This window comes from Bos javanicus, chromosome 2 (assembly GCF_032452875.1).
Source record: "Bos javanicus breed banteng chromosome 2, ARS-OSU_banteng_1.0, whole genome shotgun sequence".
NCBI lineage: Eukaryota > Metazoa > Chordata > Mammalia > Artiodactyla > Bovidae > Bos > Bos javanicus.
Genome location: NC_083869.1, coordinates 44619755 through 44634690, shown reverse-complemented (window position 1 = coordinate 44634690; position 14936 = coordinate 44619755). Strand labels below are relative to the sequence as shown.

Sequence of the window (14936 nt, the reverse complement as noted above, 5' to 3'; positions counted from 1 at the left end):
GCCCTCATTGCAGGTAACTGTGATAATCCACATTTCTCATCGAGTCCTGGCTTTCTTGGCCCAAATAACTATCATAATGTCTAATACTGGAGCTGCCTCTAGACTTTCAACTTATTTCACCACTGAATAGCAATAAAAAGGTGGCAATTTTGTGATCATGGTATTAACTGGTGGACCTGTACACAGGCCAGGTTTCAAGATGTGTTCAAAGTATACATCAGAGTCTATGGAACATGAAGATGCCTACCACACTTATACTGACCAAAGAGTTATCTAGTCAAATGAAATGTGGATGCTGTTATTGATTGGTTATATGAGATTGTATCTGGATACATGCATGTTCAAGATTCAAGATTCTAATCCTGGTGTTAGCAATTTAAAGTTTACAATTTTTCTTTTCTCTTTTTTAAATTATGAAAGTATGATAACACATTTACAGGAGACTTGGAAGATATAGAACAAAGTTACATAGAGTTCTATTATATAGTATGTTATTTCTTTTTTTTTTTTTTTTTATGTTGTTTATTTATTTGGCTGCTCTGGGTCTTAGTTGTAGCATGTGGGATCTAGCTCCCTGACCAGGGATCGAACCTGGGCCCCCTGCACTGGGAGCTCAGAGTCTTAGCCACTGGACCACCAGGGAAGTCCCAGTATGTTATTTCTTAAGTAGATAAATGAAGATTTTCAATTGGAGTTTCAATATCAAACTCTCAAAAATTAACAAAATGAATATACAGAAAAGTACAAGGATATAGCAGACCTGAAAAGCATTATCAACCAATTCTACAATATTAAGATTTATACAATTTTCACACAATAGTAGGATACAAGTTCTATTCCAGTTCCCATAGGCAATAAACCAGGAGACACTGAAACATATCCAGGGACATAAAATAACATGCAAAAATTTCATGGTCTAAAGGTATTAAAGTCATAGAGAGTCTGTTCTCTTATCACTGTGGAATTATGTTAGGAATCAATATCAAAAGGTATCAAAAGGTATCTGTAAATAACCCACATATTTTCAAGTACAATATGACATTTACCAAGAGAGATCTTTGACTTAGCCATTGAAAGCATCAACACAGCTAAAAGACTGAAAAAACACAGACAGTGATTGCAGAGAAGAAAGCATCTAAATGAGAAATTAATTTCAAAATGAGAAATTAATATCATAGACACTTTAAAAAAAACCATGTATTTGAAAATTAAATGTCCATTTTTAAATGATGAGTGAATCTAAGAAGCCATAACAAAGAAAATTAGAAAATAAAGTTCACAATTATAATTTTTATTGAGACTTATTCAATTTGTCTGAACATATCATCAATTGACTTACCTCACTGATCTGTACGGAATTGATCTTTGCCATAATAACTTCAGGGGTGTCAACAATGCTGGTGAATTTGAGAGCCTCAGGCCTTGTGCGATACAACCTTTCGTTCAGGAGATTCTGGGCATTCTTTACTCTCATCACTTCCACGGAACCCTCTGGCAACCATCCAATACCCTTCAGCCATTCCAGGTCTGATTTGTACACGTTCTATAAGAAGGAGAGGACCACAGAGCTCAGAAGAGTCAATTCATGTACTAGAGTATGATGCCAGCAAACCACACACGACCTCTACTTAAACCAGCTGGGTGGCCAGTGCCGGAAAACTCAAGGATCAACATCAGATGTTAACATTTGAGTGTTACATCTCCGGCACACACCTCTGTAAGTTTAGAGGACCATATAGGAACTGGAGCAGGGCTGGCAACTAGCACTTGTGGAATGAGAGGTCGCAATGACACGTAATTTTGTTTTTATGGAAGATTGAGCTTCTGTGCTCACTACTTGAAGCCTGCCTTTGACGTGCCACTGGGGATAACATCTGTAGGAATCTGAGATAAAAAGGTCCTTAGAAGCAGGTATGTGCTCAGTTGCTTGGTTGTGTCCAACTCTTTGGAACTCCATGGACAGTAACCCGCCAGGTTCTTCTGTCCATGGAATTTTCCAGGAAAGAATACTGGAGTGGATTGCCATTTCCTCCTCCAGGGGATCTTCCTGACCCAGGGACTGAACCTGCATCTTTCGGCTCTCCTGTGTTGGCAGGCGGATTCTTTACCACTGTACCACGTGTACAATGATAAAATACATACATACATCTATGTACACTTCTTTTTTCTCTCTCTAAAATTATTTAAATATATATATGAACATATATTTACACATTTTTCCTATATGTGTCAGATAAACTTGAAATCCAACATTTTCTTATGCTTACATCTGTTTCTGGCATTTAGATACCCGATCATGCAAATGTAATAGATCAGGACAACTGAGATTGAAATGGTCTACCTAATTACATGGAATAAGAGTGATTTTCATCTTGACGAATAAGGCCTTCTAAAAGAAGGAATCCTCTATAAGATATAAAATGTTCAGAAAAACTCCATGGAAATATACAGAATATGTTAGATTCTATGAAGATCAGTATTTAAATTACATCCTTAGGGAATACACTGTGACTAGACAGACACACATCTCCCAGGAGTCTGGAGACAGGATACGCACATCGCTCTGCAGTTCGTAGGCTTTCTTTGCCTGGATCACATCATTCTGATCTGGCAGACAAATCCACTGGTGCAGGTAATTGCGATAATCAATGTCGCTAACCAGGACCTGGCACTTCTTGGCCTGAACGATGGACATCATGTCCAGCGGTGTACTGTGAATCCCTTTAGACTTCTCATAAGCTTTCCTGTATTCTCTGTCACTCTGAATCTTGGCAGCATGGATATACCACACCAATTTGGGGTCGTCTTGCAGGGTGCGGAAGCCCACGTGGTGGCCCAGTTGCTTACGGTAACCTTCTTTGTATTTGTACTACAGGTATGAAAAAAGAGATAAAAAGACATATGAGAATAATGCATGAAGAGGACTTTTCATTAAATGCTTTTGGAATATTTTTTTAGCCTTAATGTGAATTGGCTCAACATGGGCAGTCATTATATATTTCAATTCACTTTAAGGAAATTAGACAGGGCTATTTTAGACCCTTTCATTGAAGATATGAGCAAGTCAGGGGGGATATAGTATGGTGGACAAGATTAATAAAAAAAATAATAGCTAACAGTTACTGAGCAATCACTATATGTCAGACACTATTATGAGTGCTTCAAAGTATTGCTGCTGCTGCTAAGTCGCTTCAGTCGTGTCCGACTCTGTGCGACCCCATAGACAGTGGCCCACCAGGCTCCCCCGTCCTTGGGATTCTCCAGGCAAGAACACTGGAGTGGGTTGCCATTTCATTCTCCAATGCATGAAAGGGAAAAGTGAAAGTGAAGTTGCTTAGTCGTGTCTGACTCTTAGCAACCCCATGGTCTGCAGCCTACTAGGCCCCTCCATCCATGGGATTTTCCAGGCAAGAGTACTGCAGTGGGGTGCCATTGCCTTTTCCAAAGTATTAGGTCAATTCATATGAAACCGCTGAGTTCTTTAGTCAAAAATAGTTGAATAGATGCAATTATAACCTCATTTAATCCTTTTAACATCTCTATGATGTTGATATTAGTATTACCACATATTTCAAATGGGAAAAATAAGGCACAGTAGGGTGGCAATCATTATTGCCAAGGTTGCCTGGCAAGTGGAAATTAGGTCACATGGTCCCCAAGAGTACTGAAGGTAGCTGAGGTAGGAAAAAGTCATATGTGTGGTCTTGGAGACAGACAAGAAAGGTGCATGTTTCAGGAATGGAAAACAAGGTTGATGGTTCAAATCAGAAGATGACAACAAAAGGCCTGTGGACAAGTCTCCACTCTAAGTGTCTTAGGGCCAGTTTCTTTTTCCTATATTTGGATAACACAGGAACATTTGGACAACGTGGGGAGAGAGAGAAACTGATTGACTATGGTTTTAGAGATAAAAATAAGAAAGAAGAGACAGCTGGATACATAAGATAAAAAATAAAGAATTTGAAGAAAAGGAATGAAGGTGGCTTAAAGATTTGGAGCTGGGCCTTGTTAGGATAATTGATTTGACTGCTGGTAAATTTTTAAAATACTGTTAAATGAACTTCAAATAGTTATTCAGAACATTATACATATGCCTCCAGTGTAAGATCTTGTGTATAAAATGTGATTTCAGTCTAAAGTTTAACATAAAACTTTCATCTTTGATTTGTGTTTATGGAGAATGTCATAAAAATGTGGAGGATTAAAAATCACATTGTACTGGCTCCTAAATGTTCCCTGAGAATTTCGTACAGATTCTTCATGATATTTCACTTCTACTTATAAACAACTTAGAAGCGATTTACACATAGACTTCACCTATGTTCACCTTAGTGTTTTTCATCCCATTTTAATATTTTAAAATAGAGTTTTTAGCACACGAATTTAAAAGCAAATCAAACCAAAGCAAAATTCTTGAAAAATCCTTTCCCAATTTGTTGTATAGAGTAGAAAACCCACAAGGAACTAGAAGGAGCTGTACCTCGCTGGCAATTTCTCTGGAGGCTTTGGCATGCTTGATTTCAATGGCATCTGCTCTCAAGTCATAGCCTTTCTGCTTGGCCTCATCCCAGTCTTTCTGGTAGAGTTTCTGTTGAGGGAAAACACAAGTTTGCTTATAAGAACTGCAAATCAGTGGACAGACTCACAGTAGTTATACTATGAATCATAAAGCATACTGTACATGATGGCAGCTTAAGAAAAAAGTCACTTCTGAGATCTTCTTTCAATTATTGCCTATTTATTTTATGGAGCACAGGGTACTTGTGATTATAATTTTAAGGCTAAACATCTAAATCTACTATTGCTTGGATTATCTGCATCCATGTAGAGTAATGGGCTTTTCATGGCAGTGTCTTCTCTTGTGGAGCACAGACTCTAGGGCACACGGGCTTCAATAGCTGCAGTTCCTGGGCTCGGGCTCAGGCTCAGTCGTTGTGGCACATGGGCTTGGCTGCTCTGCAGCATGTGGGATCTTGCTGGACCAGGAATTAACCCGTGTCTCCCGCACTGGCAGGCGGATTCTTTACCATTGAGCCACCAGGGAAGCCCTCTTATCCTTACTGTTAATTAATTATTTGGGGATAAATGAGGAGCTTATCATTAAGCTACTTTAAGCAAATGTTAAAAAATGGTAATGAGCCTCTTGATGAAAGTGAGAGTGAAAAAGTTGGCTTAAAGCTCAACATTCAGAAAACTAAGATCATGGCATCTGGTCCCATCACTTCATGGCAAATAGATGGGGAAACAATGGAAACAGTGACAGACTTTATTTTTGGGGCTCCAAAATCATTGCAGATGATGATGCAAAATCACTGCAGCCATGAAATAAAAAGATGATTGCTCCTTGAAAGAAAAGTTATGACCAACCTAGACAGCATATTAAAAAGCAGAGACATAACTTTGCCAACAAAGGTCCATCTAGTCAAAGCCATGGTTTTTCCAGTGGTCACGTATGGATGTGGGAGTTGGACTCTAAAGAAAACTGAACTATAAAGAAAGCCGAAGAATTGATGCTTTTAAACTGTGGTGTTGGAGGAGCCTCTTGAGAGTCCCCTGGACTACAAGAAGATCCAACCACTCTAAAGGAAATCAGTCCTTAATATTCATTGGAAGGGCTGATGCTGAAGCTGAAACTCCAATACTTTGGCCACCTTATGTGAAGAACTGACTCATTGGAAAAGACCTTGATGCTGGCAAAGATTGAAGGTGGGAGGAGAAGGGGATGACAGAGGGTGAGATGGTTGTATGGCATCACTGACTCAATGGACATGAGTTTGAGTAAGCTCCAGGAATTGGTGATGGACAGGGAGGCCTGGTGTGCTGTGGTCCATGGGGTCGCAAAAAGTTGGACACAACTGAGCGACTGAACTGAAGTGAACTAGTGGGCATCCTTGGTTTACTCCTGACTTGAATGAGAAACTTACTTACTTGAGCCTTGCCTTTGATTTGAAATTTACTCTTAGTTATGACAAGAAAATATTCATTTATTCTTATTTTGCTAAGACTTTATTAAAAAATAAGAATGGATATTTGATTTGGTCATACATCTTTTTAAATCTAATAAAATGAGCATACAATTTTTCTCTTTTGTTCCAGCATATTATCAGTTTTCTGAATATGAAATATTTTTGGCATTCCTGAATGAATCCTAGTTATTTGTATTATATCATATTCATGTACTATCACATTTGATTTGTTAATATTTTATTTAAGATTTCCTCATTATTATTGGTCTACAGTTTTCATTTGAGGCAGTTGGACAAGTTTTGATAATGGGGAAGGTTTTCCTTCTTTCATTAGGCTCTATAGTTATTTATTCCTTAAAGTTTGGAAACAATTGCCCTATAAAATCATCTGGGTGACCCTGACATCATAGAAGAGTGAGGAGAGGTCTTTAATAACCCTCTTCACTTCTTATGTTTTTATTCTTTTCTTGGGGTCAATTTTAGTACTTTATAATTTCATAAAAAGAATCCCCTATATATCTGGGTTTTAAAATCAATTTAAATACCACTGTGAAATGAATTTTAATTATTTTATGTCCATCTGAATCTGTCATTCATTCCCCTTTCTTGTTTGTGTCTCTTCATTCCTCTTTCATCATCTTTCTCCTTGTTCCCTTCTCTCTTTTGTCATGTTGACATTGCCTCACAGTAACTGGCCTTACCCAGGGATTCAGAACCAGGGATCGGCCCCTCTCCTCACTCCTGGGCAAGGGCCTCCTTACCCACGCGATCTTCTCTTCCTTGCCTATGAAGAGTTCCCTGGTGATAGCTTCGTACCAACTGGGCGACTTTCCAAACAAAAGGGAGTCTGTTGCAGTACTTACATTGCTCACGTTAAGAGCATTGGTTCTAGCAAGATTAATTTCTGGAGTATCTGGCATTATGTGGATTGAAGTTTTATCCTTGTCCCAAACTTCTCTGTACTTTGGCTGTGGAAAGAACCAATAACAAAATTACTTCACAGTTTGTAATTTTTCTAGTTGCAGTGTACAACTTTTGATTTTTCTGGTCCCAAATCTTTTCATATTAAAAATTTCCAGAATCTTTTTGCATAAGTTACTCAAATTTGTTATGAAATCTGTATTACCACCTTTCATGTGTACTTTGAGATTTTGTTTAGAATTAGTAAGCAGTAACAAAACAACCGTGTCAACATCACTTACTGAAATCTTTGCTATCATCAATATTACTATTATCTTACAAATGGATTACCAGATTAATTATTTAGCATTCCTTTTATAACACGAATTTTAATACAGGACAAAAATGTGACTCACAATGCTGATATTTTCAGCATTGGATTTCGCGAGGACAACTTCAGGTGTGTCAACAATACTTGTGTACTTGAGTTTCACCACAGGTGTCCGATAGACACTGTCTCGGAAGATATGCTGGGCATTCTTGACTCTCAGTACTTCCGGAGATCCTTCAGGCATCCAGCCGATGCCACGGAGCCACTCCAAGTCAGCCTTGTAGATGGCCTGGGAAAGAAAAGAAAGTCAGGAGAGGCAGGTTTTGTTTTTGTTTTTTTTAAATCTGTGGTAAAGTAAGAAAGCAGCTTTTCATGTTACATTTTTCTTCCAGAAACAAAAATCAAGCTGACCACGGGCCTAACAGAGAATTTCTCATATGCACAGCAGTGTTTTGTCCTGCTTTGTCTTCTCTGGTGTGTGGGTGTGTGTGTTCATGTGCATACACAAATTCTAGAAAGCAGAATGATGCAGAAGGGATGCCCTGCTTGGGGGATGTGTGGGAGATTTTTGAATATCTTGGTTATCATCTCACTGGCCAACGCAGACTTTGAAAAAAATAATAGATTCTCCAACAAGTTCTCCACACAAAAGCCAGAATGGTCTTTACAAAATTCATCATTCAAATCTGATGTCACAACATCCTCCAAACCTATGATTTCCCATTGGCCTCAGGATAAAGATCAACATCTTATCATAGACTAGGCTGTGCTGATGGTCTAGCATGAGTCCCTCCTCAGTCTTCCAACCTCATCTGTCACGGGCTTCCCTTTGACCCATATGTTCTGACCACACTGGCCTTTCAGTCTGTGCTTTATATACACTCTGCTTTGTGTATGATGTTGGTCATTCTGCAGGAATGGCCTCACAGTGTTTTCCTCACAACCAACTCCTATTCTCTTTTCTTATCTCAAATCAGCATTTCCCCAGAGAAGCTTTTCCCACCTCACTTTTTCATAGTGCAATGACCACTCTTTTTCAGCCATCCCATTTTTGCTGATATTCATTAGTTGACATCTGTTCCTTTATCATCAACGTGAACTTCCTTCAGTCAGGAACTTTGTCTTGTTCTTCTTTATTCACCATTGTGCCTTTAGTGTTCAGCACAAGACATGGTACATGGTAGGTTTAATAAATATTTTTAAAGGGATAATTAAGAACTCAGTCCCTAGTTGCACAATTTCAATCCCACTTGGGTTTTCTTTTTCAGGACAGCACTTCCTTTTGAACTGGGATTTGCATTTCCTCGGCTATCTCCACATGTTTTCTCAGGAATATGTAAGTAGTTAACCAGATAAAATTGCTTTATGTGAAACACCAGTTATGAATTTCATTAAAAAAAACCGTTGTGTTCTTCAGAAATAGTATATCAATATTAATAGGATACAAATATCAAGCTAAAATAAGGAATAAGAGGAGTCAAAATGCAGGGAAATTTCTACCTTAGTGAAGAAGGTTATATGTTTTAGTGTGTGAAGTATGACAGATACACAAAATCTAGAAGGATTCTTGAAGAGGATTACATAGGTTTTGAAGCTTCCCTTTATCATTCTTTTTTTTTTTTTAATTTTTTTCCCTTTATCATTAAGAACTTGATTGATATGCATTCTTTAATACACCAGTGTGATTCAGGTTAATGAAGAGACTGCATTTATCTAGAAACTGGACTAAATTCACCAAATGGCAATTGTTTCAAATGATGGGTATACTCTTCTATAACAAACTCATCTATTATATTAAAATATCTCCTGAAGCTTAAGGGAAGTTCAGATAATTAAAAGAAAGAATTCATTCTATACAAGAAACAAATATCCTGATGCTGGAGTGGGGTGCCATTGCCTTCTCCAATTAAAAGAAGAAATTCATTCTATACAAGAAACAAATATCCTAATAGAATTCATCATTTTCAAAAGATCGAATGGTTAGAAAATATAAGTAAATCTAAAAATACTTTGGGCAAACTAATGAAACATAATGTTGTGAAGAATAAAATGTTAAGGGAAATGAGTGAGCTTAGAGCATGCTGCTAATCTTTTAAATTAATTTCAAGGAAGACAGCCCCTGTCATTCTTCAACTGAAGAAACACGATGACACCAATATTTAATAAGCTACAAACAATGAATGCATTAACAAAATCTATAGAAAAATTCTGGTAGTAGCACTAACAATGAAGATGAAAACTTTCTGAATAAGCCCAGAAGTAAGACTTGTGATTAACAAACTTAGTAAAATATCCCAGGGGAGTGCTCAGGCAGGGAAAGCATTCCTGAACATTGGAAGGAGTGACCGGGCAAAGCGGTAGAAGGCTGGCTTCCTGGGGAATAGTCACCACCCCCCCACCCCCAGGCACCACAGCAACAACTTACATCACTCTGCAGGTCATAGGCTTTCCTGGCTTGGATCACATCGTTCTGGTCAGGAAAGCAAGACCACTGGTGTAGGTACTGGCGATAGTCCACATCGCTTGCTAATGCCTGGCCTTCTTTGGCAGCGTTGATGGACACCATGTCCACCGGGATGGTGATCCTGGCCTTGTGGTCATTGTATGCCTTTTTGTACAGCCTGTCATTCTGCATCTTCAACACATTTGCCGCCCAGACCAGTTTAGGGTCTTCCTTGGCATTGCGACACCCAATGTAATGACCTTTCTGTTTCTCGTAAGCAGTTTTGTATAGATACTGGTGGATGTGAACAGAAGAAAGAAGATTTGTTTCTCCAAACTACTTCTGGACAGCCTGCTCAAATAACTCCCTCATATTACCCATTTGGGGGCACTGTTTTTCTTTAAATTCATACTACAAGTTTTATACTTGATACTTTGGTTTGCCTTCTACGTCTACATTCATGAAAACATTGTGAACATCTCAAAGGCAAGAACTGTGCTTCTGGGCTGTCCTCCAGTATAGGATTGTCCACTGTTTCCCAAACTTCAGTCATTGTGTGCCATTCCCACATGTTCTGCCATAAAATTTTGTGACAATACTACTTGTACTTCATATTTTACTTTGTCAACTTGATTTCTTGTCTACATAAATATATATCTTAAAGTTTAAACTTATTTACACTTTTTATTTTAAAATTTATAATCCTATCTAAGTGGGCAAAATCAGTGTTTTTCTAGCACACATTAAAACAAATGTAACTGTTTTAAAAATGCTTGTCCATGTACTACATAAATTTATCCCAGGAACCACCTAGGCATGCTGCACTTCAAGAAACAATAGAATTCTCTGTGCCCACTGGATCTCTGTAAGTGTTTATACATTAACTGATACTGATAAGATATTGAAAAGAAAACCCAGATCTGTGCTTAAATATATGAAGTGTGGAAATAAGCAGAGAAGTAAGTCATCAAATTGTTGTCAAAGTTGTTCTTGAATTTGGAATTTTAAAGCAAGACACTAGTAACAACGCCCTTCATTCTACTCAAATATAATTCCTGGGGAATTATGTTAAAGATTAGTACAGTTTTATCTCTCTGACTGTCTGTGAATTAGTGTTTGTTAAGGCCGAGCAAAGAGGAGCTCTCACATCACTGGCAATGTCCCTGGAAGCCTTGGCATGCTGAATCCCAATGGCATCTGCTTTCAGGTCATAGCCGGTCATCTTGACATCTTCCCAAGCTTGCTGATATTGTTTCTGCAAATGGAGATTGCAATGACACAGTCAATCTGAAGAGGGGGCTACTGACTACTGAACTACTACAGTAGTTCAGTACAATAGTTCAATACAGGCTACTGAACACTGTATTCAGTGTTCAAGAATACACGTTAACAGTTACACTGAAAAACTGACTTTCCCTTAAGATTTATAAAATAGACTGGTTTCATACTGAACTTAAATTCTAGTACATTTTAATGACATTTAGTAAAATTCTCTTCCCGGATCTTTTTTTTTTTTTTTTAAGAAGAGAATTTAAAAGACAACAAATCATATGAAAATGAGAAAAATTATGTGTATGTAGTTTGGCTTTTAAAAGGAAAAATTAATGATAGGCCACTAAAAAGAAAACTAAATATTACTATACATGCATATGTATGTTTTGATGTCATGTGTTTGGTGTAAACTACATTTTTCCTACTAAAAAAGACAAGGACATATTATAAACACACACTCAGGTGTGTGTGCACACTTATCACTAAAGACTAGAAGTAAAAGGAATGTTAATGAAATGCCTATTACTAAGCGCTCTCTGAAGCACACTGACGAGAGGTTTGGTGAGGCAGAGAACACGGTGTGAGCAAGTGGCTGTGCAGGGCCTTACATTGCTGATCTGCACGGCATTGATCTTGGACTGCAGCATCAAGGGAGTATCAGCTGGTATGTTCACATTCGCCTTCTCTTTCTCCCAGGCATCACGATACAATGGCTGGTAAAAATGAAAAACAGAGGATCGTTGATTAGTGAATAAGCCAATTACCACGTGAGTAAAACTATAGGTATGATGAAAGTTTCTCTTTGGATGTGTTCATATAAATGTAAATCGCATTTTGCTTTCATCTGTGTTTTTATTCAGAAGGTGCCAAAAGTGACTTCAACAAGAACACATTCATGTGTGTTATAAATGTAAAATGAATCAGAAACATGAACTAAACTTATCCTCTTTTATTTATTCACATGTAATTATCTGGCAGATAAGCCCTCATTGCAGGTAACTGTGATAATCCACATTTCTCATCGAGTCCTGGCTTTCTTGGCCCAAATAACTATCATAATGTCTAATACTGGAGCTGCCTCTAGACTTTCAACTTATTTCACCACTGAATAGCAATAAAAAGGTGGCAATTTTGTGATCATGGTATTAACTGGTGGACCTGTACACAGGCCAGGTTTCAAGATGTGTTCAAAGTATACATCAGAGTCTATGGAACATGAAGATGCCTACCACACTTATACTGACCAAAGAGTTATCTAGTCAAATGAAATGTGGATGCTGTTATTGATTGGTTATATGAGATTGTATCTGGATACATGCATGTTCAAGATTCAAGATTCTAATCCTGGTGTTAGCAATTTAAAGTTTACAATTTTTCTTTTCTCTTTTTTAAATTATGAAAGTATGATAACACATTTACAGGAGACTTGGAAGATATAGAACAAAGTTACATAGAGTTCTATTATATAGTATGTTATTTCTTTTTTTTTTTTTTTTTTATGTTGTTTATTTATTTGGCTGCTCTGGGTCTTAGTTGTAGCATGTGGGATCTAGCTCCCTGACCAGGGATCGAACCTGGGCCCCCTGCACTGGGAGCTCAGAGTCTTAGCCACTGGACCACCAGGGAAGTCCCAGTATGTTATTTCTTAAGTAGATAAATGAAGATTTTCAATTGGAGTTTCAATATCAAACTCTCAAAAATTAACAAAATGAATATACAGAAAAGTACAAGGATATAGCAGACCTGAAAAGCATTATCAACCAATTCTACAATATTAAGATTTATACAATTTTCACACAATAGTAGGATACAAGTTCTATTCCAGTTCCCATAGGCAATAAACCAGGAGACACTGAAACATATCCAGGGACATAAAATAACATGCAAAAATTTCATGGTCTAAAGGTATTAAAGTCATAGAGAGTCTGTTCTCTTATCACTGTGGAATTATGTTAGGAATCAATATCAAAAGGTATCAAAAGGTATCTGTAAATAACCCACATATTTTCAAGTACAATATGACATTTACCAAGAGAGATCTTTGACTTAGCCATTGAAAGCATCAACACAGCTAAAAGACTGAAAAAACACAGACAGTGATTGCAGAGAAGAAAGCATCTAAATGAGAAATTAATTTCAAAATGAGAAATTAATATCATAGACACTTTAAAAAAAACCATGTATTTGAAAATTAAATGTCCATTTTTAAATGATGAGTGAATCTAAGAAGCCATAACAAAGAAAATTAGAAAATAAAGTTCACAATTATAATTTTTATTGAGACTTATTCAATTTGTCTGAACATATCATCAATTGACTTACCTCACTGATCTGTACGGAATTGATCTTTGCCATAATAACTTCAGGGGTGTCAACAATGCTGGTGAATTTGAGAGCCTCAGGCCTTGTGCGATACAACCTTTCGTTCAGGAGATTCTGGGCATTCTTTACTCTCATCACTTCCACGGAACCCTCTGGCAACCATCCAATACCCTTCAGCCATTCCAGGTCTGATTTGTACACGTTCTATAAGAAGGAGAGGACCACAGAGCTCAGAAGAGTCAATTCATGTACTAGAGTATGATGCCAGCAAACCACACACGACCTCTACTTAAACCAGCTGGGTGGCCAGTGCCGGAAAACTCAAGGATCAACATCAGATGTTAACATTTGAGTGTTACATCTCCGGCACACACCTCTGTAAGTTTAGAGGACCATATAGGAACTGGAGCAGGGCTGGCAACTAGCCCTTGTGGAATGAGAGGTCGCAATGACACGTAATTTTGTTTTTATGGAAGATTGAGCTTTTGTGCTCACTACTTGAAGCCTGCCTTTGACGTGCCACTGGGGATAACATCTGTAGGAATCTGAGATAAAAAGGTCCTTAGAAGCAGGTATGTGCTCAGTTGCTTGGTTGTGTCCAACTCTTTGGAACTCCATGGACAGTAACCTGCCAGGTTCTTCTGTCCATGGAATTTTCCAGGAAAGAATACTGGAGTGGATTGCCATTTCCTCCTCCAGGGGATCTTCCTGACCCAGGGACTGAACCTGCATCTTTCGGCTCTCCTGTGTTGGCAGGCGGATTCTTTACCACTGTACCATGTGTACAATGATAAAATACATACATACATCTATGTACACTTTTTTCTCTCTCTAAAATTATTTAAATATATATATAAATATATAAACATATATTTACACATTTTTCCTATATGTGTCAGATAAACTTGAAATCCAACATTTTCTTATGCTTACATCTGTTTCTGGCATTTAGATACCCGATCATGCAAATGTAATAGATCAGGACAACTGAGATTGAAATGGTCTACCTAATTACATGGAATAAGAGTGATTTTCATCTTGACGAATAAGGCCTTCTAAAAGAAGGAATCCTCTATAAGATATAAAATGTTCAGAAAAACTCCATGGAAATATACAGAATATGTTAGATTCTATGAAGATCAGTATTTAAATTACATCCTTAGGGAATACACTGTGACTAGACACACAGACACACATCTCCCAGGAGTCTGGAGACAGGATACGCACATCGCTCTGCAGTTCGTAGGCTTTCTTTGCCTGGATCACATCATTCTGATCTGGCAGACAAATCCACTGGTGCAGGTAATTGCGATAATCAATGTCGCTAACCAGGACCTGGCACTTCTTGGCCTGAACGATGGACATCATGTCCAGCGGTGTATTGTGAATCCCTTTAGACTTCTCATAAGCTTTCTTGTATTCTCTGTCACTCTGAATCTTGGCAGCATGAATAGACCATACCAATTTGGGGTCATCTTGCAGGGTGCGGAAACCCACGTGGTGGCCCAGTTGCTTACGGTAACCTTCTTTGTATTTGTACTACAGGTATGAAAAAAGAGATAAAAAGACATATGAAAATAATGCATGAAGAGGACTTTTCATTAAATGCTTTTGGAATATTTTTTTAGCCTTAATGTGAATTGGCTCAACATAGGCAGTCATTATATATTTCAATTCACTTTAAGGAAATTAGACAGGGCTA

The 14936-nt window shown here is 37.8% G+C and overlaps 1 protein-coding gene across 21 annotated transcripts in view; it reads right to left on the bottom strand.

The window, feature by feature from the left end:
• NEB (nebulin) overlaps nucleotides 1-14936 on the bottom strand; it is a 219953-nt gene that overhangs the window by 88823 nt on the left and 116194 nt on the right. For all 21 annotated transcript variants that reach the window (XM_061438168.1, XM_061438021.1, XM_061438025.1 and 18 more), the window contains 10 exons: nucleotides 14462-14773; nucleotides 13235-13438; nucleotides 11521-11625; nucleotides 10788-10895; nucleotides 9623-9934; nucleotides 7283-7486; nucleotides 6830-6934; nucleotides 4481-4588; nucleotides 2558-2869; nucleotides 1340-1543 (listed from right to left, as the gene is read on the bottom strand). In XM_061438168.1, the coding sequence (XP_061294152.1) occupies nucleotides 1340-1543; nucleotides 2558-2869; nucleotides 4481-4588; nucleotides 6830-6934; nucleotides 7283-7486; nucleotides 9623-9934; nucleotides 10788-10895; nucleotides 11521-11625; nucleotides 13235-13438; nucleotides 14462-14773 (1974 nt within the window). The remainder of the gene's footprint in view (nucleotides 1-1339; nucleotides 1544-2557; nucleotides 2870-4480; nucleotides 4589-6829; nucleotides 6935-7282; nucleotides 7487-9622; nucleotides 9935-10787; nucleotides 10896-11520; nucleotides 11626-13234; nucleotides 13439-14461; nucleotides 14774-14936) is intronic.